Here is a 23,567-nt window from a genome sequence, read left to right as displayed (position 1 = left end):
CATTTCAAAAATGTCAAGACCTGTCAGTAATCACATTTGTTTTCCAGACTTTGCCAAATCTTCAGATCATACATTGCAACCTTGCATATTCAAATGTACAAGTAAGAAAAAGTTGCAATAATGAGTGGTCTGAAATGTTAAAGGGACTAGAGTAGAAAAAAATATGTATATCCTCTTATCATATCTAAACCCATTTCCAGTGTTTCACAGAGTTTATCTCCACACACACACACACACTCACACACACCATCTGAGAGGAAGACGTTCATGGTCTGACAGATGGACATGTAGGCGGTTGCGGGGACTGAATTTGTGACCTTTTGAACATCCAGGCCACCGTACCGCCTCCCAGAGTCCTTTTCCCCGGCCAGCGCCCGTCAGAGGAAGACGTCCATGTTCTGTGTGATGTGCTGGCGGCAGAGCGGGCAGCAGCGCTGCTGGACGGGCCGGCGCTGCGTCAGGATGTCGGCGCAGTGCCGGCAGAGGCAGAGGTGCCGGCAAGGCAGCAGCAGCACCGTCTTGGCCGAGTCCTGACAGATCACACACTTCTTCCTCTCCTCCTGCTCCTTCAGCAGGCTGAGCAGCTTGCTGTCTGCTGGAGGGCCGCCGTCGTCCTCGCCGCCCTCCGCCGCGGCCGGGCTCAGCTGGGCGTCGGTCCCGGCTGCGGAGGGACCGCCGTCTCTGTCGCCGCTGCCGCTCGGCGGCTCGCCCTCTGGGTGAGCGTGGAGCTGCGGAGAGTCCGGCCGGCTCGCTTCGTTCGGGAGGAAGGGGGGGTCGAACGGAGAACCCGCGGCTCGTAGGTCTGTGTTCGGCAGCCTGGTCCCGTCCGCGTCCTGCGGCCTGCCGGCGTGGACTTCCTGATCGTCCGGAGCTGGTTCCAGAAGCAGCGCCTGCAGCCTCTGAACCGCCGCCTGCGCGCCGCGCGCCCCCGGCAGCGAGTCCAGCAAACGGAGGCTCAGCCGCCCGACGAGGAGAGGAAGCCCGGGGTTCAGGTACAGCAAGGCCAGCGAGACGATGAGCGCCGTGACGAAGAGGCCTTGGCCGTCGACGACGAAGACCGTGACGAAGACGCGAGCGAGCGCTCCCAGGAAGTCCAGCAGCAGCTGGCAGGGCGTCCACAGCAGCACGGAGGCGCCGACCAGACAGCTGTACAGGAAGGTCAGCAGCGTCAGAGCCAGCTCCACGGCTTTGTGCAGAGGCCCCGCCACCGCCTCCCAGGCGCCCGCCAGCGCAGAGAAACAGTTCTGCATCCCGATGAGGACGATGTTGACCACGGTGTTGACGAAGTACAGAACGAGGCTGAGCGCGATGCAAAGCCCTTCGCACGTCTGCCTCAGGATGGAATTCCCCGAGACGAGGCCGCGGTGCAGCAGCTCCTTGGCGCGCCACGCCACGTGGCACGACAGGTGGCCCACCATTTTGAAACTCTCAAACACCCCGCCCAGAGCCTGCAGCCAGGACTCCAGGGTGTGCAGCGCTCCGTGGGCGGCGCTGGACACGAACTCCGTCACGGTGAGGAAGGAGAACAGGGCCAGGTTCCAGTACTCCACCAGGGTGGAGCCGCTCAGGGCGAGCAGCAGGCTGTGCAGGGAGCAGCCGGTGTTGGACAGGAAGCGAAGCAGCCAGCTGAGGATCCTGAGCAGCGGCTCCAGCAGCAGGCAGCAGGCGTCCACACATCGCCCGACGGCACAGGAAACCACGCTCACTGCATCCATGTTAGACTTTCCTGAGGAGAGAGAGAGGAGAGTGACGACCCAGTGCTTATGACAGTGACCCAAGATGAAACCTGGATAGAAGTATACAGTGTTTCCTGCTTCATTCAGCAGCGGTGCGTCACCACAGCAAGGAAAACACCACTACCACTGGGGAACATATGCAAATAAAGTATCATGTATCCTAATTTTCCTCTAAAAAGTGTTAAAATATAGTCTTAATGTTTAGAATCGTTTTCTGTAATGACAAAATATCTACAGAAAAACATTTTTATTTTCATTTTATTTATAGAAATGTAACATGTTACATGTTAACTCTAATTTAAACTGAGCTTCCAGAGTCTACTGCCCTAACCAACGCTCATTTCCACAACTTTATTCAAGGTGTCATGGCCGCTATCTATGCTCTTCTATGTGTTCTAGTTCTGTCTGAACTCCGTAGCAAACACAAGCTAAACTGGTTGCTAATGCATTCACATCTTAACTGTTGGAAGGAAAATAACTGTTCATGTTTTACAACAAAACAATGTCAACCACAAATGAAAACTCTAGCAAGTAGTTGTGCCCTGACATGATATTTTAAAAATTGTGGTCATGTGTGGGGATTTATGTGATGAAAATCCAGGAAGTCAAAATTCCATCGCTAAACTCAAATCGTATTTACCATCTGAAAGCTGAGATGAACGGAGTATGAAGCTCGTATCTACCGTCTTTTCCCACATGACTTGGCTTGAAAACAACATTACCGTCATCCCACTCCCTCTTGTACAGAGAGAACGTCACACCGAACTCCATTCTCACAAATCTCGCAATATAAAGTTGGCTTGTTTATCGGCAGAAGTACCTCGTAAACTATGAGCGAATACCTTTTACAAATCACCGGGGTCTTCTGGTAAATTCGGCCTATAGATGATTCACCAAGCAGCACTTTATTTCAATTAAATCCAATGAAACTGGGTCTTTAGGCGGACGGATATTGTGGGCATGAGGAACAAGCAAACCCGTTGCAACGTTAGCAATGGGTTTGTTTGTTCTTTGGTTTAAAGAAATTAGTGCTGCTTGGTTTATTGAATGTAGGCCGAATATAAGAGTGACTCTTAACGATTCAGAAGGAAGTACGGAGTCATATTTTTGGGGTATGTACCTTTGTCGATAAGTAAATCAACATAAAACTGACAGATTTCTGAATGGAGTTTGTCGTGAGAAACGTCACGCATCGGGGTAATATAGAAACATTAGCTTCGCTGCTAGTAAAGGTCGGTTAGGCTGTTAACATAAACGACACGTTTCCCGAGCTAGCTAACGATGGTTTGGTCATCTGGAAACAAGTCAATTCATATCCAACAAGCCTAACGCGGTACCACATGCTAACGCTGCTAGCTAGCAGACCACACCCACTAGCATTAGCTAGTTAAAATAAAACAGCCTCTCCTGGAAGAATTGATAGGCGGTCAGTGAACACGGCTCACCTTAGCATCATGGCGTGGAAAGACGTTAACCACTTCTACATGTAGGAAACATTAGCATGTTTCTGATGATCATTCTTCTTCTTCAGGTTTCATTTATGGTAGGAGGCTAAAGAGCTCATTACCGCCACCCACTGATCTGGAGTGTATTAACGATTAAAAAAACCTCTTCAATATTACTTTAACGCGTTTATCGCCTGAATATAGTTTAAGAATTTTGTTTACATGAAGTGCTTGCAGACTAGTCTTTCTCTGATATATTTACAACTAGCTCTAACATGATTTCCTGTTTATTTTTTCTCCAAAATTATCACAGCTTCCTTACTCTGCCCATTAATGAAGAAACGAGTTATTTAAAGCCAAACATATCTGGCTGTATTTTATTTATGATATATACAGTGTATACATAGCCTGCATGTATTACATAGGGAAGTTGTCTCTGAGTCATAACTTGCTCATTTGTTCCTGAGGTTCAGTATGATGTGAGCTGGCTGGTGGCATGTTGGGTTGGACTTCCCAGAACTTCATTGCCATTTTTTTCAGCTATTTCTCAATATCTCTCACACACACACACACACACACACAGGACATGAGCTAAAAGGATTAAGTGTTGTCAGACAGTGGCAAGGACATCCATTACACCTGGAAGCGATTGAGTAGTAAATACATTACACATAACCACTTGTATGTTTGCTATAATGTTCCCATGATGTAAGAACATAGTGTAATAATCTTTCCATATAACAGGACTGTCCCATGAGTGTTTCACATCACAGCGCCCCCATCTGGCCGGTTGGGCTTTATGTATGAGGACCTATAGGACCTCGTTCATTGGTGTTGCAGTGGACCAACACATCAAATTGAGGGCCATCATGTATATTAGTTATATCATACTAATTCAATTTTTAAAGTAAACGTCTGAAGGACTTCACGCATGAAGCAACTATGAATGAATGGAAATAAGCTCTTAGTTGAATCAGTGTGTGGCCCTTAAAAGGACCTTTGGGTGGATGTAGTTCCAGACGGTTTACTTGGAGCTGGTGTACTTGGTGACCGCCTTAGTGCCCTCGGACACGGCGTGCTTGGCCAGCTCACCGGGCAGCAGCAGGCGGACGGCGGTCTGAATCTCCCTGGAGGTGATGGTGGAGCGCTTGTTGTAGTGAGCCAGGCGAGACGCCTCACCGGCGATGCGCTCGAAGATGTCGTTGACGAACGAGTTCATGATGCCCATGGCCTTGGAGGAGATGCCGGTGTCGGGATGGACCTGCTTCAGCACCTTGTACACGTAGATGGCGTAGCTCTCCTTCCTGGGCTTTCTGCGCTTCTTTCCGCCCTTTGCGGCGGTCTTGGTCACGGCTTTCTTGGAGCCCTTCTTGGGCGCTGACTTGGCGGGTTCAGGCATGACGAGATCTCGGTACTTTACAGCAGAGAATGAGCTGAGAGGAGCAGAGCGGATGGTTTTGGAAGCAGCTGATGCAAATTCAGCTGTGCTGTTCCTCCTATACGATTGGTTGAGTTTTTGCAACCACACTGGGCATGCGCTGAACAAGGACCTCTCTCCTACAGAACTAGAATGGATAGAACTGATATGCCCACTTAAATGCACTACTATTTTCTTGACTGGCCTGGTACACTAAATACTATAGAAAAAGACTATAACAACTTTTTGAAACGCAGCATTTGTGCATGAAATTCATAAAGCCTATGCGTTTTCATGATGAAATCATCACTTTGTTGAACATGTCAGTGTCAGTTAAACATTACAACTTTCTGAGTCTCACACTGAAGACAAACTGAGCTACTCATTTTCATGGCAACATGATGAAAGATCAAAGTTCTGTTTCATACTAGAGATTACTATGATAAATCAGTAACATACCTTTCTATCATATTTCTGTCTCAAATCACTCAATTCCACACAAAGACTTGATGCCTAATCGGTATTTCTGCACCAAAGGGATTTAGATCATAGATTCTGATTCATGAACTAAACTGAAAATCAGGTTCCACCGAGATTTGAACTCGGATCGCTGGATTCAGAGTCCAGAGTGCTAACCATTACACCATGGAACCACAACATACTGCACTGCTGGAGCTGGGAGGATTTCATATGGCATCATATATCATTATTATTGCTGTTGATAGTGTAGCTTGTATAGTAGTGTAGCAGATGGGATGGTGACTCCACATACTGGGAACTGGAACAGCATGAATGGTGAATCAGTGCAGAGGGACTGAACTCTGGTGTTGGCGTTCATCCACAGCGCTTTAACACATATGTATAAATAAATTATTGTTTGAATTGGAGCAGATACGCGGTTTGTTCTTTGTATTAAAGTGTAATTTAGTGACTCAAAAAACCGATTCACTGTTGGACAGTGCGGAAGAGGAAAAACACGGTCTGATACTTCTACATAATGAGAAACAAGCATATTTTTGTCTTCATGTTTGGGTGTTTTGAACCACAGCTGAGGAAGTTGTAGACACATTCAAAGTATTAAATAACTTGTTATAACTGACTGTATTGTAAATAAAGGATCGATTCTTTATAAAGCAGTGTTTGGCTCTTAAAAGAGCCTTTGTGTTGGAGTATCAGATGGTAAATGAAGTTAACCTCCGAAGCCGTACAGAGTGCGGCCCTGCCTCTTCAGAGCATACACCACATCCATGGCGGTGACGGTCTTTCTCTTGGCGTGCTCGGTGTAGGTGACGGCATCACGGATGACGTTCTCCAGGAAGACCTTGAGCACCCCGCGGGTCTCCTCGTAGATCAGACCGGAGATGCGCTTGACTCCGCCGCGGCGAGCCAGACGGCGGATGGCGGGTTTGGTGATTCCCTGGATGTTATCACGGAGAACTTTCCGGTGTCGCTTGGCGCCTCCTTTACCGAGTCCCTTTCCTCCTTTTCCGCGGCCACTCATTTTCTAAACGTTTCTTTTCGAAAAAAAATGAAACTGATAAAAAACCTCAGAAAGTTTCAATGTTTAAATCTTATTTGCGGACCTAAATGAGGACTGTTCAGTCCTTCCCCATATTTTTTTTCAACGGAACTTCAGCTGTGTCAAGTTAGCAGAAGCTCGGTAGTCGCCGGTTAGGCTAGTTTGCCTTCAAAATAAAAGCAAGAAAATTTCACTTTCAATTGTATTCTTTCTGACTGGCATCTCCTCATTCTTTTACCAGTTCTATGACTTGGTATTTATTATCATGTCTAAATATGCCTGAATCATAATGTTTAATGTTTTCAGCTAAGTCACCAGGGCAAAATGACATTTTTACATTTGAAAAAAAATAAATTAAACATGAGGTGTCCAGAACAACAAACATCATATGAAAATACTCAGAATGATTCCATTAAATATTAAGTCAGACTGGATATATGGCATTTTAAAGAAAACACTCTGTTGAAACCAGTGGTTGACAGTCTGTCTCCATTCTGTCTCTAATGAGTCACTTTCTAACAGCAGAACTTATTACTTCAACATGACATGGTGACAAATTATTATTTTCAAAAGGAGAACAATGCAAGACTTTGTTCTACATGATTTCTCCTCTTAATTTTCTAAACACTAAAAATACACAACTTGATTCAACAACCTTTCATCACAACATATTAGAAAATACCACTTGAGCATATGTTTAACTTCACTACATTAGAATAGAATGTTAATGCAATTATTGATTGGAGGGCTTTTACCCCACAAACAACAAAACTGACAAAGTTGCTTCACACAGCAACTCAGTTCTGAGTTTGTTAAAAAGGCTTGAATTAGTATATGATAAACCCTCAAACATATCTACTAACATGCAGACACAAGAATCATTTTCAGCTGCTGAAATAACGTGATATAGTCTGCAGCACGTTTAAATCATCCCACAATATTATATTTGATTGTTGCTTTATTTAATTCATGTTCTAGTTGTGTAAAGAACGTTTAAAAACGCGGGATATTTTAAATGTGAATGACGTATGACGTAAAATTGGCGGTCAGGAGACAAAGCAACACAGTTGGGGCTCTCAGGTCACTCATTCCCGCTTTAAATTTGGAACTGAAAGCAGTTTTGCCTGAGCATATTCCACATTATACAATGTTGAAAAACATCATTGTTACAAGTGAGCTTAAGCTCTATAGTTGAAATGGCAGCGTCCTTGGAAATGATGTCAGATATCGGACCCCATAAAAGCCTTTGAATAGTTACAGTTGACATCATACAACTGACATTACTAGTAAGGAAACTCTTTTGAAGTCGGTGGGTGGCTCTTAAAAGAGCCTTTGGTTCGGTGTGAAGAAGCTGGTGAGTTTACTTCTTGGCGGGCTTCTCGGTCTTCTTGGGCAGCAGCACCGCCTGGATGTTGGGCAGCACGCCGCCCTGAGCGATGGTCACTCCACCCAGCAGCTTGTTGAGCTCCTCGTCGTTGCGGACGGCCAGCTGCAGGTGACGGGGGATGATACGGGTCTTCTTGTTGTCACGAGCGGCGTTTCCGGCCAACTCCAGGATCTCAGCGGTCAGGTACTCGAGCACCGCCGCCAGATAGACCGGGGCTCCGGCACCGACACGCTGGGCATAGTTTCCTTTGCGCAGCAGCCTGTGAACACGGCCGACCGGGAACTGAAGACCGGCACGAGATGAGCGAGTCTTTGCCTTTGCACGAGCCTTGCCGCCGGTTTTGCCACGTCCAGACATTTTCGTTATTTTCTTGTGAATAGAGAATCAAAGAATGGGTTGAAGTTGTCGGGAACCGGTTTATATGTCCCTCGAGCTGCTTGTTCATTGGTCAGTTGTAACTTCAAAATCGTCGCCCAATCAGAAAACTGCTGGTGTCACGTTAACACAGCAAATAACACTTCCGCTGTGGAGCGTCTTGGATTTTCAAAATAAAACGTCTCTTGACAAACTGACTAAAGTTTACAGAGAGGATTAGAGCCACATGAACAATTCATTTGATTTCTGAGATTCATCTCTGAGTTTAAAGTCAAATTTCTGAGATAAAAGTCATAAAGATTCTCAGAACTCAAACAGATGTTTCACATGTGATGGATTAACTCTCATGTTACTCAAATCTGGCCAATTAAACTTGTTACTGTCATGAACATGGTTTCTTTTATCAGATTGTCATAACATCCTCCACACTGGGCATCACAACACAAAAATATCACGTTCACAATTTTTAGTGAAGAGAAGCTGTTTCATTCAAATTTAGGACATCTGTGTTGTTTCAGTTCATAGAAAATAAATGGGTGAGACTACAATGAAGAGCAAAGAGAAGCCAGTTCAGTGTTCAGGAGTTTATTTTTGCAACCATATGCCAAGTATCTAGCAGATTACACACACACACCTGCAAAGCTCCAGCTGTTGTCCATCCTTACACCCCCCACCCCCCACCCCCACCCCACACACACACACACCTTTCATACTTCTCTTGAAAAAAGAAAATAATGAAATACATGAAATATAACCAGACTGCAATATTGTGTTGTAAGATAAATTGTTCAACAATATTCATTATAGCTGTTTTAAACTCCATTGTCAATTGCCTTCTCAAACAGCTTTCACAGTCGTTATATTAAGTAACTAACTGTTGAAATAAATATGCATTTCTCACCACGTGTTGGTAGGAAAATGACAGGTGATTAATCAATGAGTCTCAGCCAGTGAGCTGGGTAGATGGTAAAGAACCATGTTGGTAAGAAAGGCATGTGACATCATAGAAACACTATGGTTGTATATGTTGTGTTTATATTACAGTTAAATATGTATAATTTTTGGAGGATCACTAACTGTATTAGCGGTCACTGTAATGGTTTTGTTGCAGTGGAATAAAGTCATAGTGAATATGGAGGTGGCTCTTAAAAGAGCCGTTGTGTTTCTGGTCTCCCAGGTCGGTTTAAGCTCGCTCTCCGCGGATGCGGCGGGCCAGCTGGATGTCCTTGGGCATGATGGTGACCCTCTTGGCGTGGATGGCGCACAGGTTGGTGTCCTCAAACAGGCCGACCAGGTAAGCCTCGCTGGCCTCCTGCAGAGCCATGACAGCGGAGCTCTGGAAGCGCAGGTCGGTCTTGAAATCCTGAGCGATCTCTCGGACCAGGCGCTGGAAGGGCAGCTTGCGGATCAGCAGCTCGGTGGATTTCTGGTAGCGACGGATCTCTCTCAGAGCCACGGTACCGGGCCTGTAACGGTGGGGCTTCTTCACGCCGCCGGTGGCCGGGGCGCTTTTCCTGGCAGCCTTGGTGGCGAGCTGCTTCCTGGGAGCTTTTCCTCCGGTAGATTTACGGGCGGTCTGCTTGGTTCTGGCCATGGTTCAAAGCTCAGCTCTTCTTTTTGACAGAGGAAGAAAATAAGTCGTCTGAGAAGGAAAGCCGCCTTCATATAGTCGACTCCGGAGCGCTGCTACACGCTGATTGGTCTGCCCGAGGGGAGGCGCGAGCCTCAGCAGATCACCTATTGGCGCTCATGGAAAGCCCGCCCGGTTCAGACTGAACTCCTCCACAGCAGCTCAGTCTAACAGACTGAAAGGCTTTTACTGAAAGGAGGAAGTGTCTGACCGTGAGGATCAGACAGAGCTTCGCTTAAACACATGAACACTCAGTAAACCTCTCTGGGTAGATTATTCTTCTCTTAGTGAATGAAACGCACAGGCTTTATTAACAGCAGCCTAAATGTGTGAAGAATCAAACACTACAAGCAGATGCAGTGAAGCAAGTCACTTTCATTGTAATATACTAACCGGCCAAATTAAGGTAAATAATTAGGCCTACATCACATTAAAAATTGATGAATAAAATATTTTGCTCGTGTAAGTGGGCCGTCTTCAGAAATGGATGCAACAATATAGATATACAATATATTAACTTTATATAGACACACAATTGTATGATATATGCACAAAAACGACATATTCTAATTTAAACCTGAGTAATCACATTGAACTGACATTTTTCACTATTCTGCGGTGGTGTCGGTTTGGATATTAAACTCAGTTTATGCAAACCACTGTCTCACTCAGACAGATACATTTGATTTAATTAAAATTGCCTAAAAGAGTGTTGAAGTAATGCCTGGATGCTTTCTTGTTCTTTGGACTGTCTGATTATGCCCAGTCTCTTGTAATACGCTGTCCGCTTTTGACACAAAACAGTCAGAGTGCCCCGTGTAGTTACATTCAGGTGAACAATAAAGTTCACCTTAACACTACCTGAAGCCTGACAGTACTGTACACAAACTGTAGCTTACAGATACAGCTGCCTTGGCCACTTGCATCATCTTGGTGCGCGTGGACATTCAATAATATAGATATATCATTAGCCTATATTTAGTAAAGATGCTCTTTCACTGGAATGTGTGGGTGGCTCTGAGAAGAGCCTTTTGTGGGTGAAGTGACACTTGGATGTTTACTTCTTCTTCGGTGCTGCTTTCTTAGCTGCAGGCTTTGCTGCTTTGGGCTTGGCAGCCTTCTTCGCGGCAGGTTTCTTAGCAGCAGCGGGCTTCTTCGCCGCCTTCTTGGGACTCTTGGTCGGCTTCTTGGGGCTCTTAGCTGGTTTCTTGGCTGCTGGGGCTTTCTTCGCCTTCTTCGGGGATTTCTTAGCGGCTAGTGGCTTCTTAGCTGCAGCCTTCTTGGCTACAGTCTTCTTCGGGCTCTTGACGGGTTTCTTGGCAGCGGGCTTCTTGGCTTTCGGAGCGGGTTTTTTGGCAGCCGGCTTCTTGGCCTTCTCAGCCTTGTTGATCTTGAAGGAGCCGGAGGCCCCGGTCCCCTTGGTCTGGACCAGAGCGCCGTTTTCCACCAGTTTCCTGATGGCGATCTTGACGCGGGACTTGTTCTTCTCCACGTCGTAGCCTCCGGCAGCCAGGCTCTTCTTGACGGCGGCCAGAGACACGCCGCTCCGCTCCTTGGAGGCGGACACAGCTGTAACGATCAGCTCGCCGACACTGGGGCCGCTCTTCTTCGGCCTGGGAGCCTTCTTCTTCGCGGCTTTAGCCGGGGCGGGGGCGGGTGCTGGAGCGGTTTCTGCCATTTCTTCTTCTCTCTCTCGTTCTGCTTCTCACAGCTCTACAGAGTCTGACTGGACTGTTTGTCGACGCAGAGCAAGAGGCGGGACTTATACACAGCATGAGGACCGTGTAGACCCAACACACACAGCCGCTCTGTCTGTCCTGTTGAAATGTGGCGACACTTGTGTTTTCTCTTCCACATTTTAGGGATAAAAGACACAGATCGGAGCAGTTTTGAAGTGTAACTGTTATTGGAGAAGTGAGAAAACTTGTTTCTACTCGGGATTAAATCATTTATAATGCTGAGGAGACTTTCATTTTATTCAGGGAAGCTTCAAACCTCTCTGATACACCGGCACAGTGTTCAACCCGCAGCGGGTTTTCTTCACATTTCGTCTCATAAAATGGTTTAATATGCTTCACATTCCAAACAACACTAGTTGTCCAGTAAGCAGAAATGTCTGACGAGGGAATAAAAGTGAAAGAACTGTATTGGGGTGATTTGTTTTGTTTTAATCGGCAGATTGTTTGGTGTCAGTAAACACACTGATCTGGCGGTGACCTCCTGTGAGAGATTGTTCCTGAGCCGTTTTCTTTCTGGCTCCGGTGACTGCTGCAGTCATGATTAATGACACTGAAAATATATTTTGTTAAAGTTTGTAATATTCTTCTACATGAAAGTAGGCCAAACATTTATTTTCTCCAATGGACACAAACAACATGACTATATAATATAGGCTAAACTTCTAATGCACTGTGATCCAACCTGCTGTGCTCTCTAGTTTAAGTCCATTAGACTGAAATGTCATTCTGTTTTTATCTGTTTTTTTCATGGAAAACTAAATTTTAAACCAACGGATAAAAAGGGGAATGATGCTCATTGTTTGTGGTTAAGAAGGCTGATCTCCCCAAAATTGGACTATTCTTCTTTCAAACACTTCTTTCAAAGAAGTGTGCCTTGGACTCTTCTTTTGGGGAGATCGGCCTTCTTCCTGAATTTCCCCAAGGGGATCAATAAAGTATCTTATATCTTATCTTATGTAAACCTTGACTCCAAAGAGCAACTTATTTGATACCTGGTAAGCAAAGCAGCTCCTCAGCCTCATTCCATGTACCTTTTAAACCACTTCAGCCTCTTTACTCTGTGATTTTATTAAACAGCAGCTGCTTGGAGATCATTTGAGTTTTGGTTCCATTGTCCCTGATTTTATCCCAGTACTGAATCTACTGCAAGTCACAGTGTTTCTGTTTGAAACTTAATTCTAATTAAAAATTTGCGGTTTTTAATTTGGATTTTAATTGGAAATACACTATTTTTTTCTATTACTTATCTATCTCAGATGGACCTGTTTCTTGCTGAATATTTTAATAGGAACAGAGAAAAGACAACTTGGGAATTATCTCTGCAACAAATCAGACAAGATAAATGTGTTTGTTTCAGGTGTCCATTGTTTGAAAACTGTGATAAAGTGTGTTAACATGTATTATCTACTGTCTTTACAAACATATGTTTAATTTAATTTACAGACAGAATAATTCTGGTTCTTAAATGGTTCTTAGTGGTGCAACACCATTACATCACGGAGAAGCTTTGAATGATCAAGAGAGGCACCAATGAACCAACAAACTCTTAGTGAAACCAAAATTTTGTCTTTTCTAATTTGTTGTCTATAATTGTAATTTGTATCTATAATAACAAATTATAATTAACAAAATCTAGCTATTTCCTAAAAGATAAACAGTTTCTGCTTGAATAGATTGTACCCCTGGGTGGAACAGTCAATTCTGTGTGAAAATAGTGTGATTACATTCAACACCTTTTTGTTTCTTTGTTAATTTGTTGTGATAGATGTCACCCATTACTGATAGACAAACAGTTAAAAACATTATTTAAGCAAAGGAAACAATTTGCAGCTGTAAACTAGAAATATTAGGAGTAGCATCATTTCAGGCTACATATAATCCAAAGTACAAATATTCTTAAAAAAAAGAAAAAAAAAAGAAGAAAAAAAACTATATATATATACAGTAGTATATAAATAATATCAAAATGAATATACTCCTTTGATTTTTTTTTTTTATGTAACTTATACTAACAAATTAAAAAAACTGTCAAGATTCAACGCTAGATGTAAACCAACTGTTTCTGCAGCCAAGCAGCAGCACAGAGGTCAGATGGTCAAATGGTCTCCAAACAAACAAAGGTTACACTAAATGGAATCTTTCCTTCAAATAATGGTTTATAACACACAGCAGCATAACATTACTGCACACTAACTTCTTTCTTAGTCGACAGATACTTTTCCTTTTGCTTAAAATTGAGTTTTCCCTGATTCTCTCATAGATTTCAATGGAGCAAGAACCACAAACCCAATGGAATTTAGAATCCTGCTGCAAGGCATCAATAGAGTGAATGTTATTCCATTTCTGTTTATTGTGTATCATGTTTTTATTGTTAAATTCCCCTTTGTCTTTTTATGCATATCATTGTTTTTATGTTGTTTTTTTATCTCTTAAGTTAAGTGCATTGTGCTGCATTCAAAATGTGCTATTAAAGATTGATTGATTGATTGATTGATTGATTGATTGATTGATTGATTGATTGATTGATTGATTGATTGATCGTTTCCACAAAAAAGATGTAGGCTATATTTTACATTTTTTCTTCTTTTCTTTCTGGTTTCTGGTTCTGGTTTCCTTCTGGTTTCTGTTTTTCTTTTGGAAATGTCTTAATAAAAATCAATACTTTTACTGTACAGATAGTCATGGAATTCTGGACAAAATCATATCTAACAATAAAAATATCCTCAGATTTGGGTCTGAGAGACAAAATCTCATCAAATGGGGGTCTGTGGCCCTAATGTGGACTAAATTGAAATTGAATGAATGAATTGAATGAAAAAGGTTGAGAATCACTGATGTAGGAGCTTTGAATGATGGACAGCCAACTAACTCTCTGAATAAAATCAAAGCAGACACAGTTGAATCTGGAGAACTTGAGCAGATTAAAAGTTGTATTAAAAGACGGAAGAAAAAGTTCTGTGGGAGAGAGGTCCTTGTTCAAGATGATGATGATGAAGCTGTAGAGTGGGTTGGGACAGTTTTTAGGTGTAGGTGTGTAGCAGTGGAATGATATTCCTTGCCGGCTAATGACACGGCCGAGGGGGAGTATGTAAAGGGAGAACAGGATGGGGCCGAGAACCGACCCTTGAGGGACACCACAGGTGACGGGGTGTGTCTGGGACTTTGCACCTCCCAAAGAGACATACTCAGTTCTTCCAGACAGGTAGGACTGAAACCAGTTCAGGACAGAGTCAGAGAGTCTGATGGTGCAGTGGAGGTGCTTAAAGAGGATGTCATGATCGTCAGTGTCGAACGCTGCAGTCAGATCAAGGAGGATCAGGAGAGATGGGGAGCCAGCATCAGCCGCCATCAGCAGGTCGTTTGTAACCCTGACCAGAGCTGTTTCAGTGCTGTGAGCGGAACGGAAGCCAGACTGGAACTGGAAAAGAGGTTGTTGAATTTTAGATGGTCCTGAAGCTGAGCAGCAACCACTTTTTTCCAGCACCTTGGACAGAAATGGGAGGTTGGTAATAGGCCTGTAATTGGCAAGAACTTCTGGGTCTAGGGTGGGCTTCTTGAGAAGAGGTCTGATGACAGCAGTTTTTAGAGCAGGTGGAACATGACCAGCCTGGAGGGAGTGGTTTATGACTTGGGTGATCAGGGGACACCAAGTTATATCTTCGTTCATCTTCGTTTCATTTCACCAGGTGTCAGCAGTAGTTTATATTGTGCTGTAATTACACTGTTTGACCACGAGGTGGCAGCAGTAGTTTATATTGCACCCTATATGCCAGAGTTCAGTGGCCTTCATTGGCCTTGCGCAGACTTACTCATTGGTACATATTTATTTATAAGTCCATCCTTGGTCTGCTCCCCTCTTACCTTCATGGGTATATCTCACTCAAAACTAGTAATTATTGTTTGCACTCAAATGACACCCTCTTACTGTCCGTCCCTAAGGTTCGCACTGAATTTGGCAAACGGGCCTTTATGTTCTCCGCCCCTGCAGCCTGGAACCACTTGCAGACAGATTTGCAGCTAGATGAGCTGATCCCGATTAGGGCATTCAAAAATGTAGTGAAGGGTTTGGAGGCAAATTCAATTGGAATTTGTAATTGCTTCCTTAGCTAGACCCGTTTCCTCCTGTCTGTCTTTTAGGCATATGACTCTGTGAGTTGCTACTGTATGTTTTGTTTTATGTGCTTTTAATGTTTGCTTGTATGTTGTTTGAAATTCTGTATTGCTGCTATCTTGGCCAGGGCTCCCTCGAAAAAGAGATCTTGTAATCTCAATGGGACTCACCTGGTTAAATAAAGGTTTAATAATAATACAAATATTGTGCTGTACTTACACTGTTTGAACACCAGGTGGCACCAGGTGGCAGCAGTAGATTGTATTGTGCTGTAAAGTCAGTGAAGGAAAATCTTCCTGAAGAGAAACATTCTGAATTCATTGCAGTTTTCTTTGTAAATGATATGTGACTGTGGTATATGGATTGGAAAGGTGTAGTTTTGAGCAATCTACCAAAAAAACAACCCTCAGAGGACATAAAGCAACCTGTTGGCTATTCAAACAATAAGCAAATATTTATGTAGTCCTATACATTGCAAAATATCCTAATAACATTTCTATATCTAATTGTCTTCATCCATGCATAGCCTAAACAAATATGACCTGTTAGGCCTACCTACATATGTTTAAATATCACAAAAGGATGTGGTTTTGAAATCTTCTATTGTTCCTTGTTATTCTGTTATTCAATTTCTAGTTTTATTGTCTCATGTTTTTATTGTTAAATTCCCTTTTGTTTTTTGCCCTTATGTCTTTTTATGTAGCCTATATCATTATTTTTATGCATCATTTTTTACCTCTAATGTTAAATGCATTGCGCTGCATTCAAAAGTATACCATATACCATGTAGGCCTATTTACTTTTTTAGATAGGCCTAGACTATATATATATATATATATATATATATATATATATATATATATATATATGTCTTAATTTTATAATTAAATTAAAAGTTTTATTCAAAATGTTATATAACCTGTCAAAAAAAATAAATAAAAAAAAATACAGGATGTTTATTGCTCAGTAGTTAAACATTGCATTGATTATTTCTTTCACTGCTGAAAGAAAGAAAAAAGAAAGCAAGAAAGAAAGAAAGAAAGAAAGAAAGAAAGAAAGAAAGAAAGAAAGAAAGAACTTTGTAGCTCCACATATGGGCCTACACAGGAACAAATTGTGGTTTTCAGTCTTCTGTCTCATCTGATCTGATGTCTGTCTGGACACAGCGAGACACAGGAGTGTTTTAGAACTCCCATAGAGACTGAATGCAAATGCTTTTCGACAGTTTCAGCTAAGGTTTTCAGCCTTTGTGTCTCATCCGATCCGATCATGATCCTTATTTGATCCTGTAGGAGCTTTGAATGATGTGAAGAAGCGAACTAAATCTGAGTAAAATGAAAGCAGTCGCAGTCGATTCTGATTCACTGTCATATACCGTCATGAAGAGATGATGAGGCCACAACAGCCTGTTCTGCTCCATGAAGGATGGATAAGCAGATTAATGGTTGGATGGAAAAAGTGGAAGCCAGGTGTCTCCTCCTGGTTCAAATTATCCTTTTCCTCTCTTTAGAACTTTAGATGAATATCCAAGTACCAGTTGAGTTTAAACATTTAAACTTTTAGATTTGTTTTAGTATTTACATATTTCATTGCCATATTCCCATATTACAGAGGCCTAGTGTTTCTCTAACTAGACGGCAAAAGTGTGAACAGCGCCACCAGCCCGTAGACTCCCACGTTGTGGCCAAAAATATATTGCATCCGTAGTGTTTTAGAACTTTAGAGCAGTGTCACTACCACGTGACCGGGTTCCTGTGTTGAGCACCTCTCCTCGTTAGTATAGTGGTCAGTATCCCCGCCTGTCACGCGGGAGACCGGGGTTCAATTCCCCGACGGGGAGGAATCTGTTTTCTCTCTGAGAGCTTTATGGAGGCAGAGAGGAATCTGAACTCAAACTGATGGAGATTCATCTGGAAGGAAGAAGAAGGGTATGAACGGATTAATGGACTCTATTATAGTCCAACTCAAGAAATCCTTGCCCGGACTGAAATTAGAGTCATAGTTAATTATAGAACGGTAAAGCTACAGTAGCTGAAGTGTAAGTCAACCAATAGTGAATGGCGTGAATGACAAAATGCTTTCAAGACTGAAACAGCTTGAACAATGACAGATAATGTGGCTCTTGAGGCCACATTGTCTGGCCACCACAACACGAACTGACCTGCTATCTTTGCTGGAGCTTGTCATGCTGTCATATATTACTGTCATATCAGATGTGTTTAGTAAGAATTGCATAAGGAATGGTCCCTTCACATACTGGGGAGTGGAAAAGACAGATGCATCATGAGATCTATGGAGCTTCTAATCTGCAAATGTTAATACAGACTTGTGATTTATTGTGAGTGGAGAGTTAGTTTAGACCAAAAAAATCTATTCATACTATTTCCATGTCACATGCATTTCCTACCAATATGGCGCTTCACAATACACACAGCTCATTGGCTGTGTTTGTCGTTTGTTTGTAATCTGCTATTACTTTATTGCAATCACCTGTTACTTTTCAACATGGTCGTGTGGCGATGTAACAGAACACTGAATAGAGGTGGGAAGAAAATGAAGGAAGTTTCCAGCAACAAAATGTGTCACCTTGAAAAACGTTTTACACCTCGAAATGCTTTGATGTGTATCCTAGTCAGTGTAAAGAGCAACACAATTTTAGATTCAGGAAAACATATTTCCCCATACCAAATATGAGCGAATCAGCTCTTTGATGAAGTAGTGTGTGGTCCTTAAAAGGACCTTTGGGTGGGTATAGTTCCAGGCGGTTTACTTGGAGCTGGTGTACTTGGTGACCGCCTTAGTGCCCTCGGACACGGCGTGCTTGGCCAGCTCACCGGGCAGCAGCAGGCGGACGGCGGTCTGAATCTCCCTGGAGGTGATGGTGGAGCGCTTGTTGTAGTGAGCCAGGCGAGACGCCTCACCGGCGATGCGCTCGAAGATGTCGTTGACGAACGAGTTCATGATGCCCATGGCCTTGGAGGAGATGCCGGTGTCGGGATGGACCTGCTTCAGCACCTTGTACACGTAGATGGCGTAGCTCTCCTTCCTGGGCTTTCTGCGCTTCTTGCCGCCCTTGGCGGCGGTCTTGGTCACGGCTTTCTTGGAGCCCTTCTTGGGCGCTGACTTGGCGGGATCAGGCATGACGAGATCTCGGTACTTTACAGCAGAGAATGAGCTGAGAGGAGCAGAGCGGATGGTTTTGGAAGCAGCTGATGCAAATTTAGCTGTGCTGTTCCTCCTATACGATTGGTTGAGTTTTGCAGCCACACTGGGCATGCGCTACACAAGGAACTCTCTCCCACAGAACTAGAACGGATATAACTGATATCCCCATTCAAATAAATACGTTATTTGTTAATTGTTAACATTATTATTATTATTATTATTAATAATAATAATATTATTACATTCATAAATTTCTTATTATTCATTAAATATTACTACAAAAACGTTTGAAACGCAGAATTGGTGCATTGAAGTTCAGAATGTCTTTGCGTTTCCATGATAAAATTATCATTTTGTTGAACATCTCAGTCAGTTAAACATTACAACTTTCTGAGTCTCACACACTGAAGACAAACTCCAAACTACTAATTTTCATGGCAACATGATGAAAGATCAAACTTCTGTTTTATGCTAGAGATTACTATGATACATCAGTAACATGCCTTTCTATCTATTATATGTCTATGTCTCAAATAATTTTCAATTCCACACAGACTTTGTGACTGCCAACGGCTCTCCCCCCCCCCCCCCCCCCACACACACACACACACACCTCAAACCCCGTCCATTCCTATCAGCTTCATACATATTTCATATATTTGAAAGGACATTTAATTTGCAAGTTACACTCAAGAATTATTAGTGGATGTGCATGCGCACAACAATAGGCTACACATTATGTTTTTTCATTTATAAACAAATGTCACATCAACCAGGAGCAGCAGGCACCATCTGTTTATGCAGCAAAGGGATTGATTCTAGATTCATGAACTAAACTGATCCTGAAAATCAGGTTCCACCGAGATTTGAACTCGGATCGCTGGATTCAGAGTCCAGAGTGCTAACCATTACACCATGGAACCAGGACACACTGAACCAGATGTGGGGGTTTCATGTTATTGATTTTGTTATTAGTGTTTAGCTATCTAGTATATATTTAGTACGAATTGCATAAGCAGATGGGATGGTGACTAGATAAATACTTTATTGATCCCGAAGGAAATTCTGGTGTACAGTAGCTTCCAACGTGTACATTACAGGATAGGAAGGTACAATAAAAAAAATCTTAAAAAACACGGTAAGAGACTAAAACAAATAGAAGTAAAGAAGGAAGAAAGAAAGAAAGTGCCTATGCAATCTGCAGTATGTAGACAACTATGCATATATAATCGAATGAACGGTGAATAATCAGAGATTCAGTTAACATGAATGGGACTTCCTAAAGTGAGATTCTTGTTCTTTTCTCTCCGGTGTTGAAGTTCACCCACGCAGCGTTTTAACCTGAAGAAAAGATGATTGCGTGAATGGGAGCAGAAAGGCGTTTTCTTTTCTGCACGAGGCTCAGAACCGGCAGTCTTTTCTTCAGGGATTTTAACATTAAATGTTGACTATGAAATAAGATAAGCGACTGAATAAACCGGTACTGACTGAGTCACTGTCGGACAGTCCTGAAGAGGAAAAGCACCGTGTGAGACCTTTACACTGAACATATTTTATCTTCAGTTGTGGGTGTTTGAGTCACAGAGACAAATCATACACCATTAGACACATGTAGAATACTTGTAATAAACACATCAGGATGTAAATACAGGATTTACTCTTCACAAAGCAGTGTTTGGCCCTTAAAAGAGCCTTTGTGTTGCTGTTGACTGGTAAATGAAGTTAACCTCCGAAGCCGTACAGAGTGCGGCCCTGCCTCTTCAGAGCATACACCACATCCATGGCGGTGACGGTCTTTCTCTTGGCGTGCTCGGTGTAGGTGACGGCATCACGGATGACGTTCTCCAGGAAGACCTTGAGCACCCCGCGGGTCTCCTCGTAGATGAGACCGGAGATACGCTTGACTCCGCCGCGGCGAGCCAGACGGCGGATGGCGGGTTTGGTGATTCCCTGGATGTTATCACGGAGAACTTTACGGTGCCGCTTGGCGCCTCCTTTACCGAGTCCCTTTCCTCCTTTCCCTCTTCCGCTCATCTTGTAGCTTTTCAAAGTCTAGAAAAAATGATACCGACCATTCCACCGAGCTCTTACATATAAAGCTGATCTGAGGACGTGAGTGAAGCAGGAGGCGCGCGCTGTGCGGGGCGGGGCGGCCTCTCCTGCAGCTTAAAGAGACACTGCACACAACAATCACATCCGGTTTTTGATCCGTTCACATCATGAATATGAAAACAACAAAAAGCAGCTGACTGTCTCTCCAGAGAGAGCTGCTGAGTCTTACAGCCGGTGTGAACATCTGACGTTTTCTAGTTTCTCTGAAGTAACTTACATTTTTTCAGACTCATATTCACATTATTTGACAATGGGACAAGTGGACCAACACACTTGTGCCAACTGTATTGTATTAACACTACATTTATATCATTGAAAACAACTTAAAAAGCAAACGTTACTTAAAACAAGTTTGAGTTATTTATATAGTGTAGATATTTCAATCTCTGTAGACACTGTCGCATAGGCACCGGCTGCAATTATGTGGTTGTTTATTATAATCTATAATATGATTATTATGATTATTATTATTATTGATTATCACTTTAACATAACTTCTGACTTTTGGTGAAGGTGTGTACAGTATGTTTTCAGTGGGAACAGCCAGGAAATCAGTGGCAGTGTGAGGCGTTTTAAGAGGGAACTTAAAACATACTTTAGCATTACTTTTACTTGAGTTGCAGCTTCTATGTTTTTCTTTTCTTTTCTTTTTTTTTGCACACTTACCTTGTCTGTCTTGTTTCTCTTATTTCAGTTTTTTTTTTTTTTTCTGTGTAACACTTTCTATTGCACTTTAGTGTATAAAATGTGCTATATAAATAAACTTTGATCCTTACAATATGTTTTTAGTATGAGAGGCCACACTGGGAAATAGATCTCCTAACCCTGAGAGTGTCATTGTCCTGCACAGGAAATCAATCAATCAATCAATCAACAAGTCAATCAAACAATCAAACACCAAACAACATTCTAAAATAATTTATTTAACCACTGCACCAAACACCAAGTATAAATCAATATCTGTGACAAATATTTTTACAGTCAGATGACACACATCATGTTTCTCTGTCAGTTTACTGGACAGAAAGCTCCGTCACTAAGCTGCTGATCATCATGGAGTCTTTTACATTTACATACAGGAAGTTAACCTTCAGTCATAATGATCACATTAATCTCTGTCTGCAAGGGGAAAGAGCGACTCAACGTTCAAATAAAACAGGGATCACAACACTTTCTGTTTCAGTGACACAAGGCAAAGGCTGATGATGAGAGAGAGAGAGAGTGTGTGTGTGTGTGTGTGTGTGTGTGTGTGTGTCAGAAAATATTTCAAACAGACATCATCTCTTTGTGTTGTTTTGAGCGGAAGAGAAAAGAGAACTGCCTTACAGCGATCAATAAAGTTAAAGTTAATAATCACTGGCAGACCAGGGGGTGTGAGGTCATCGATCAAAATAATATAGTCATACGGCTCCATGTTCAGTCATAATAGGAAAAAAAAACAAAAACAACAGAAACTGTACACACCTGTTGTTACACAAACAAGTGACACTCAAATGTTAAAGGTGCACCGCAGGTTCCTCAGTGAAACAACAGTTCATAACCCGTGGTGAATAATTTAAAGATGTTATTGTTTAATATACAACAGGCTTACAACACCAGCGTCTGTCTGCAAAGGAAAGTGAAAAGGAATGTGTTTACATGTACAATAATAATCTAAAGGTTAATAATCATAACCTGGTGAAGGCCGCACTCCGACTACAGCAAATTTCAAGTCATAACCCGATTAACACACCAACATTTCTGCAATTTTTTTTTTTTTTTGGGTCATGTAAACACCTTAGCCTGGTTTCATTCATTTTTTTGTGTTTTTATTTTGTTTTTTTTTCTAATGTGCCCATGTGTCAAAGTTGACCCGGATGCAGTAGCTGTGTGTTTGTTTACAAACAAGAACCATGTTGACAGCCACACACACACACGTGTGCTGCGTCTTCAGTGAGAATCACTCTGCTTTCATTATGGTTTTCTGTAAACACACCAACTCCATCTGACAAAATGTTCTGACGATTTCTGCCTGATATATCAGACTATCAGATAAATCTGTGTAAATCTGGTTTATCGGGAAATTGAATTACTTTAAACCAAGTAAATGTCGTAATCTGATTATTAACAGTAGCCAGATTCTTGTTTCTGGCAGTGAAGTAAACACTGTGCATTTACTCAGGTGAATAATGTCTTTGTAATTATTTAGTGATTCAGTGAAGTAAGTCTGAAGGTGTTTGTTTTAAGAGAGAATTTAAAACGTACCTTAGCATTACTTTTACTTGAGTTGTGGCTTTTATGTTTTTCTTTTTTTTTTTTCAAATTTTTTGCACACTTACCTTGTTTCATTTCTTTTATTATTGGTCTTTTCTCTTATTTCTGTAAAGCACTTTCTATTGCACTTTAGTGTACAAAATGTGCTATATAAATAAACTTTGATTGATTGAGTGATTGATTGATTGATTTTATGTGCTACCCTCCATTTTGTAGCCAGGGTCACATGGACCCAGCATTCACGTGCTATTGGATAACTCAGAAAAACAAATTTCCTACTTTAATTTCAGTTGGACGATGAAGCAGGAAAGTCGGTGAAAATTTTGCTACCCGAGTTTCCGAGTTATGAAAGATAACCTTTAACCTTCTCAACATGGCGGCAAAATCATGTTTGGTGTCTGTCAACAGTAAGAAACAGTTATATATACACATGCACCTTTATCAAACATTTGTAGTTAACCAGGCAAACAAGCAACAAACAGTTTGTTAAATTAGCCTGTTAAGATGCAAGACGATGTCCATGTTTGTTTAGCGTTTTTCTTCCAGATTCGATTTTCCAACAAAATAGCATGTGAACACATCGCCGTTTAGCAGCCGAAGTGACGCATGTGGGACCTTCCCACCTGCTGAACACAGGGACTCTACATGTTAGACTCCATTTTGTAGCCGGGTCACATG

General features: G+C 42.4%; 8 protein-coding genes and 3 non-coding genes across 12 annotated transcripts; 1 reads left to right on the top strand and 10 right to left on the bottom strand.

Annotated features, from left to right (window-relative positions):
- Positions 1-261: 261 nt before the first annotated feature.
- LOC139924562 (E3 ubiquitin-protein ligase RNF26-like) lies at positions 262-3,261 on the bottom strand. The gene is made up of 2 exons (XM_071915631.2): positions 3,182-3,261; positions 262-1,726 (listed from the first exon to the last, which is right to left on the bottom strand). Exon 2 carries the CDS (start codon positions 1,713-1,715, stop codon positions 378-380), a length of 1,338 nt encoding a protein of 445 aa, XP_071771732.2. The 5' UTR covers positions 1,716-1,726; positions 3,182-3,261; the 3' UTR covers positions 262-377.
- A 944-nt stretch (positions 3,262-4,205) lies between these two features.
- On the bottom strand, positions 4,206-4,580 carry LOC139924566 (histone H2B). Its single transcript, XM_071915635.2, has one exon. It carries the CDS (start codon positions 4,578-4,580, stop codon positions 4,206-4,208), a length of 375 nt encoding a protein of 124 aa, XP_071771736.1.
- Positions 4,581-5,179: 599 nt separating this feature from the next.
- Positions 5,180-5,251, bottom strand: trnaq-cug (transfer RNA glutamine (anticodon CUG)). Its single transcript has one exon. It is a non-coding gene; the product is annotated as a tRNA-Gln (tRNA).
- Positions 5,252-5,782: 531 nt separating this feature from the next.
- LOC139924570 (histone H4) lies at positions 5,783-6,099 on the bottom strand. Its single transcript, XM_071915638.2, has one exon. The coding sequence runs from the start codon at positions 6,097-6,099 to the stop codon at positions 5,788-5,790; it is 312 nt and encodes a 103-aa protein (XP_071771739.1). The 3' UTR covers positions 5,783-5,787.
- Positions 6,100-7,452: 1,353 nt separating this feature from the next.
- Positions 7,453-7,914, bottom strand: LOC139924563 (histone H2A-like). The gene has a single exon (XM_078286703.1). The coding sequence runs from the start codon at positions 7,859-7,861 to the stop codon at positions 7,478-7,480; it is 384 nt and encodes a 127-aa protein (XP_078142829.1). The 5' UTR covers positions 7,862-7,914; the 3' UTR covers positions 7,453-7,477.
- A 1,148-nt stretch (positions 7,915-9,062) lies between these two features.
- On the bottom strand, positions 9,063-9,473 carry LOC139924567 (histone H3). The gene has a single exon (XM_071915636.1). The coding sequence runs from the start codon at positions 9,471-9,473 to the stop codon at positions 9,063-9,065; it is 411 nt and encodes a 136-aa protein (XP_071771737.1).
- Positions 9,474-10,521: 1,048 nt separating this feature from the next.
- Positions 10,522-11,187, bottom strand: LOC139924564 (histone H1-like). 2 transcript variants are annotated; one of them, XM_078286638.1, is made up of 2 exons: positions 10,819-11,187; positions 10,522-10,788 (listed from the first exon to the last, which is right to left on the bottom strand). In XM_078286638.1, the coding sequence occupies exons 1-2, from the start codon at positions 11,185-11,187 to the stop codon at positions 10,567-10,569; spliced, it is 591 nt and encodes a 196-aa protein (XP_078142764.1). In that variant the 3' UTR covers positions 10,522-10,566. The 2 variants fall into 2 exon arrangements, with proteins under 2 accessions (XP_078142764.1, XP_071771733.2); XM_071915632.2 differs by having other exon boundaries at positions 10,522-11,187.
- A 5,940-nt stretch (positions 11,188-17,127) lies between these two features.
- Positions 17,128-17,199, top strand: trnad-guc (transfer RNA aspartic acid (anticodon GUC)). Its single transcript has one exon. It is a non-coding gene; the product is annotated as a tRNA-Asp (tRNA).
- Positions 17,200-18,087: 888 nt separating this feature from the next.
- LOC139925812 (histone H2B-like) lies at positions 18,088-18,507 on the bottom strand. Its single transcript, XM_071917304.2, has one exon. The coding sequence runs from the start codon at positions 18,498-18,500 to the stop codon at positions 18,126-18,128; it is 375 nt and encodes a 124-aa protein (XP_071773405.1). The 5' UTR covers positions 18,501-18,507; the 3' UTR covers positions 18,088-18,125.
- Positions 18,508-19,375: 868 nt separating this feature from the next.
- On the bottom strand, positions 19,376-19,447 carry trnaq-cug (transfer RNA glutamine (anticodon CUG)). Its single transcript has one exon. It is a non-coding gene; the product is annotated as a tRNA-Gln (tRNA).
- A 793-nt stretch (positions 19,448-20,240) lies between these two features.
- On the bottom strand, positions 20,241-20,558 carry LOC139925813 (histone H4). The gene has a single exon (XM_071917305.2). The coding sequence runs from the start codon at positions 20,556-20,558 to the stop codon at positions 20,247-20,249; it is 312 nt and encodes a 103-aa protein (XP_071773406.1). The 3' UTR covers positions 20,241-20,246.
- Positions 20,559-23,567: the final 3,009 nt, after the last annotated feature.

Source organism: Centroberyx gerrardi, chromosome 11 (assembly GCF_048128805.1).
Source record: "Centroberyx gerrardi isolate f3 chromosome 11, fCenGer3.hap1.cur.20231027, whole genome shotgun sequence".
Lineage (NCBI taxonomy): Eukaryota > Metazoa > Chordata > Actinopteri > Beryciformes > Berycidae > Centroberyx > Centroberyx gerrardi.
This window is presented reverse-complemented; position numbering and strand designations above follow the sequence as displayed.